Here is a 6167-nt window from a genome sequence, read left to right on the forward strand (position 1 = left end):
GTTGAAAATGATACTGCAGTAACTATACACGGATTGTATCTATAATTATTTGTATGAGGAGATTTTAAATTCTAATCAGGAAATTTTAACCAAATCAATAAATGCAGGCATGTGGAAAGACATATGCATTGAAAAAAGTTAATAAATACTGATCAGGCGATTTTGACCAAATTAAGAAATGTTGAGTTTTTTTTTTTTTTAAAAAAAATTTAAAAATTCAGATTGGGATATTGAAACTCCCATAAACCTTGGGGGTTAAAAATCTCATTTTGCTTAATATATAACATAGATATATACATATTAGAAAAATGATAAAAATAGCTTTAAAAATTGTTGCTAGTATAGAAAAATGTATACAAAATTTATTTATTTTGTGAAATATATAAAGAATGAATAAAAATATTAACAGGACTCATAATATTAGTATATAAATAATTTTTTTATTAAATTTATTTATCAGTAAGTAGAAAAATAGTTTAACTAATATTAATAAATACACGCACAATTTTACATTCATAAAGGGTCAATTTTTGAACTTGAGATTTAGAGAAAGAAAATTCCTAAATCCTAGGTTTCAAGTCACTAGATCAACTCCTTAGAAATTTTGGTGAGATCTTTCTTCCATTAATTTTAATTATTTTATTTATGTTGTATTTGATTGCAAGATTTGAGAAAAGATAAGAAAAAGAAAAAGAAAAAGATAGATGAATTGTGAATAAAATATACTTATATTTTATTTAATTTCACACACTCTTTATATTTTTTTAAAAAAATCTCTTTTTAAATTTCCAATCAAACATAATGTTATATATTATTAAATATAAAAAAATAAATTTGTATATCACTTATATTTACATTTAACATTAACATTAAATTACTTTTTACCATAAAATGTAATGTGACGTGTAGCAATTCCAGAATGCCACCTGTCTTTACCCCGAGACAATTCCGAACGATCCCCGCTTTCTCAACAAAAAAACATACAGTAGCCAACGCGTGTTGTCACTTTGGCACAAACTTCTCCTAGCCTCCGTTGAGAAGTAAAATTTGGATTAAAATAATCATATAAAATAATATAGGTTATTTTAGTTAAATAAAATAAAATATTATATCTAACCTATAATCATTACATTCATTTTCTGATAAAAAATTTAAAAAGTCAAAAAATCCTTCCCAAACAAGACTTTTTAGCTCTAAGTTAAAAAAGTCAAAAAGTCAACCCACTTTCCAAATGTTACAGATTGTTAGAGGCCCCAAACACTCGCTTTGTTGTCTTGCATGGTGCGTTGTAAGGTATGGTATGGATGAGTAAGAGTGAGGTTTGGAACGGGGATTTGGGGTGACTGGTATCTAGAGTGTACAGTAGTTATTATTGTTGTGTAGTTAAATAGATTTATTTTGATAATATATTAAGTAAAATATTTTGGTAATTCGAATCATTCATATTTTAGAATATATCAAGGAGAATATACTTGGAAAAAAATCAAGTTAATCGGATATTATTTACCCGTTCATCCACTCATATTTGTATTCATTCTAATACTTTAAATCACAATTGTTATTTATTTTTGTAAATACAGATGTGAGTAGATGAATGGGTAAATGATATTCGATTAACTTATTTTTTTGTAGGTATATTCTACTTGATGTATTCTAAAATATAAACTATTCAAATTATTGAAATGGACCCATTTAGCTACATAACAGTAACTGCTGTATACCCTCACACAGCAGCCACCCCCAAATCTTTGGAACAGAGTCATAATTTCTTTTTTAAATGTTTGTCATCTCTAAGAAGTTTTTATAATTTGAGTCACAAATATGATATGTGTTAATTTTTTTTTAAATTTTTTACATATTTAATTATATAAGATTCAATTTTATTGTCATATTATTATAAGTGACTTTATAGATTTAAAATTATAAATCTCTAATTTTTTTTTTCCTTTCTATGTCTATGGTATTAGATTAACTAAAATTGAATTTTGATGTCGAAGCCTGTTGGGGGATTTGATAATGAATTTAAAATAAATAAATAAATAATAAAAGTAACGTGAATAAAATATATTTATATTTCACATATTTTTTTCATTTTCTTTTTTAAATTTCTTTTCCAATCTCTTGGAAAAAAATCAAGTTAATCGGATATTATTTACCCGTTCATCCACTCATATTTGTATTCATTCTAATACTTTAAATCACAATTGTTATTTATTTTTGTATTTAATACTTTAAATCACAGTTGTTATTTATTTTTGTAAATACAGATGTGAGTAGATGAATGGGTAAATAATATCCGATTAACTTGATTTTTTTACAGGTATGTTTTACTTGATGTATTCTAAAATATGAACTATTCAAATTATTGAAATGGACCCATTTAGCTACATAACAGTAACTGCTGTACACCCTCACACAGCAGCCACCCCAAATCTTTGGAAGAGAGTCATAATTTCTTTTTTAAATGTTTGTCATCTCCAAGAAGTTTTTATAATTTGAGTCACAAATATGATATGTGTTAATTTTTTTTAAAATTTTTTACATATTTAATTATATAAGATTCAATTTTATTGTCATATTATTATAAGTGACTTTATAGATTTAAAATTATAAATCTCTAATTTTTTTTTCCCTTTCTATATCTATGGTATTAGATTAACTAAAAATTGAATTTTGATGTCGAAGCTTGTTGGGGGATTTGATAATGAATTTGAAAAAAAAAATAATAATAGGAGTAATGTGAATAAAATATATTTATATTTCACATGTTTTTTTCATTTTCTTTTTTAAATTTCTTTTCCAATCTCTTAATCAAATCTAATGCAAAGAAATCGTGTCCATAAAACAACCTTGATATCCAACTAAACTGTCTAATCCACCCACAAAAACAGACTGATAACAAGCCGAGTTAATAGGAAACTTCTATGTGTACACCTCAAAAAAGTGTGTTTCATATGTTACATTTAGTTATAATTTTTATATATTTAATTATAATATATTGTGTTATTAGTTATAACACAGAATGAGATTGATTATGATGTTATTGTAATTATAATTGAAGAGTTATTTAATTATATGATGTTTAGTTATAATTCATATTTTTTTTAATATAATTATAACTCATATAATATTAAATTATGCTATTTGTAATAATTAAACTTATAAATAACATAAGTACTATATATATTTTTTTGACAGATAACCTTATCCAAGTTAATATTAATATATGCTTGCACTGAATTATTAATTTATACAGTTATAAAAATTAATTAACAACAACATAGTATACAAAACATAGAAAATGCTATAATTTTTTTTTTTCTTCAAATAAATAATCAAATATCTCACATAAATATAAATCTACAAAATTACATATCCACGCTCATATAAAATATTTAATTATTTATTTAATAAAAAATTAAGTACATCTAACAGTACCCATAAAATATTACACAACATCATAAGTGCAATATTATAGGTTAAAGAGTCATCAATCATCAGCAAATGCATGAACCCAAAGCCCTATATATTCTACTCGCTCACCCTCCAACTCTCCTCACATAACCATAAACGACAGTGAGAGAGAGAGAGAGAATTGCATTTGTTCAAACATGTCGTCTTCGCAATCTCTAACTCTGGTCTCCAACTCCACTGTCTTTCCACACCACAAATCCACTCTCGGAGACCTCAAACTCTCTGTCTCTGACCTCCCAATGCTCTCTTGCCACTACATCCAAAAGGGTTGTCTCTTCACTAACCCTTCTCTCCCCATTCACTCCTTACTCTCTCTCCTCAAACACTCTCTATCTCTAACTCTCACCCACTTCCCTCCTCTCGCCGGCCGCCTCTCCACAGCCCCCGACGGCTCCGTCTACATCTCCTGCATCGACTCCGGCGCCGACTTCATTCACGCCAATGGAAACCACATTCACATCATAGATATTCTCTCTCCTATTCATGTACCCGAGATGGTCAAAGATTTCTTTCCATTTGATCGGACGGTCAGCTACGAAGGCCATTTCAAGCCGATTTTGGCGGTGCAGGTGACGGAGCTAGCCGACGGGATCTTCATCGGCTGCGCCGTTAATCACGCCGTCACTGACGGGACTTCGTTTTGGAATTTCTTCAATACTTTTGCGGAGATTTGCAGGGGAGTGAAGAGGGTTTCGAAGGTTCCGGAATTTCGAAGAGAGTCGGTGTTGATTTCTGAAGCGGTGCTTCGATTCCCAAATGGGTCTCCGAAAGTCACTTTCTCGGTTGATTTGGAGTTGCGAGAGAGAGTCTTTAGGTTCAGCAGAGAATCGCTATTGAAGCTCAAAGCTAGAGTAAATAACAAAGAAAAATGGATCGAAAACGAAGAAACTAACTCCATTGAATTAATAGGTAAGCAAAGCAATGATACCCTGATGTTCGATCATGGCAAAAACAATCAAATTCTCGGGAATTTGATCAGAAACAGAGACCCAAATGAGATTTCTTCGTTCCAATCGCTATGCGCGCTGCTCTGGCGAGCGGTGACTCGAGCCAGGAACTTGCTGGCGGGAAAAACGACGACGTTTCGGATGGCGGTGAATTTTCGTCACCGGCTCCAGCCGAAGCTCGAGCCGTACTATTTCGGGAACGCGATTCAGAGCGCGCCGACTTACGCCGCCGCCGGGGACGTGACGTCCAAGGATTTACGGTGGTGCGGCGAGCAGCTGAATAAGAGTGTGGTGGCGCACGATGATGTAATGGTGAGGAGGTTCGTAGAGGATTGGGAGCGCGACCCGCGTTGCTTTCCGTTGGGGAATTTTGATGGGGCGATGATTACGATGGGTAGTTCGCCCCGGTTTCCTATGTATGAGAATGATTTCGGGTGGGGCAGACCCATGGCCATTCGGAGCGGGCGGGCTAATAAGTTTGATGGGAAGATATCGGCGTTTCCGGGTCGGGAAGGTGGTGGGAGCGTGGATCTTGAGGTGGTTTTGGCGAGCGAAACTATGGCAGGTTTGGAGTCGGATTCGGAGTTTATGCAGTACGTTACGGGTTGGTGAATGGTTACCGGATTTGTTTGTTGTTGATGGGTTTGAGAACGGTTGTGTAGGTTACGGGTTTGGACGGTCTGGATTTAATCGTGTGGGGACAAGGATGAGAGAAGACTTTTTTGTCTAATTGTGTTATATTTTCATTATTGTTTTGTACCATTTTGTTAGTTTTAATTCATTAATGAAAACTAGTTAATATTAACTAGCTTATGACCTGTTTTATGCACAAAATAATTATAGATATTTATGTTTATTTTAAATTTTTTTAAATATATAAATTATGTTTTTAATATTTTTTATAAAAATAATTAAACAATCTTATCATTAATCATAGTATATGAGAGAAGTTAAAATAGTACTGCAGTAACTATATACAGATTGTATCTATAATTATTTATATGAGAAAATTTTAAATGCTGATCAAGGGATTTTGACCAAATCAATAAATGCAGGCATGTGGAAAAGACATGTGCATTGAAAAAAGTTAATAAATGCTGATTAGAGGATTTTAACCAAATCAATAAATGCTGAGGTTTTTTTTTAATAAAAAATTTAGAAAATTCAGATTGGGATATTGAAGCTCCCACAGGCATTGAGGGTTAAAAACTCCTTTTTGCTTAATATATAGTATAGATAGCTTATCACGTGTGCTATGCACGGGATAATTATAAATATTTATATTTGTTTTAGATTTTTTTAATATATAAATTATGTTTTTTAAGATTTTTTATAAAAATAATTTAACAATTTTATCACTAACCATAGTGTATGAGAGAAGTTAAAAAGGGTACTGCAGTAACTATACACGGATTGTATCTATAATTATTTGTATGAGGAGATTTTGACCAAATCAATAAATGCAGTCATGTGGAAAGACATGTGGATTGAAAAAAGTTAATAAATGCTGATCAGAAAATTTTAACCAAATTAATAAATGTTTAGTTTTTTTTTTTAAATAAAAAATAAAAAATTTAGAAAATTTAGATTGCGATATTGAAACTCCCACAAGCCTTGGGGGTTAAAAACCTCATTTTGTTTAATATATAGTATAGATAGATTATTTAGAGCCATTGAACAAAATACAATCACATTTTTGTTTTTGTGAGTTAACTTCAATCATATTAAAAAATCAAATTATAAACA

The 6167-nt window shown here is 30.7% G+C and overlaps 1 protein-coding gene across 1 annotated transcript; it reads left to right on the top strand.

Moving 5' to 3' along the window:
• Window positions 1-3555: 3555 nt before the first annotated feature.
• Window positions 3556-5234, top strand: LOC114274594 (putative acetyltransferase At3g50280). The gene has a single exon (XM_082876281.1). It carries the CDS (start codon window positions 3612-3614, stop codon window positions 5031-5033), a length of 1422 nt encoding a protein of 473 aa, XP_082732407.1. The 5' UTR covers window positions 3556-3611; the 3' UTR covers window positions 5034-5234.
• Window positions 5235-6167: the final 933 nt, after the last annotated feature.

This window comes from Camellia sinensis, chromosome 1 (assembly GCF_055761805.1).
Source record: "Camellia sinensis isolate YWXY chromosome 1, ASM5576180v1, whole genome shotgun sequence".
In the NCBI taxonomy this organism is placed as follows: domain Eukaryota; kingdom Viridiplantae; phylum Streptophyta; class Magnoliopsida; order Ericales; family Theaceae; genus Camellia; species Camellia sinensis.

Coding starts and splice junctions, on each gene's coding strand:
- LOC114274594 (XM_082876281.1), top strand. CDS start 3,612: ATGTCGTCTTCGCAATCTCTAACTCTGGTCTCCAACTCCACTGTCTTT.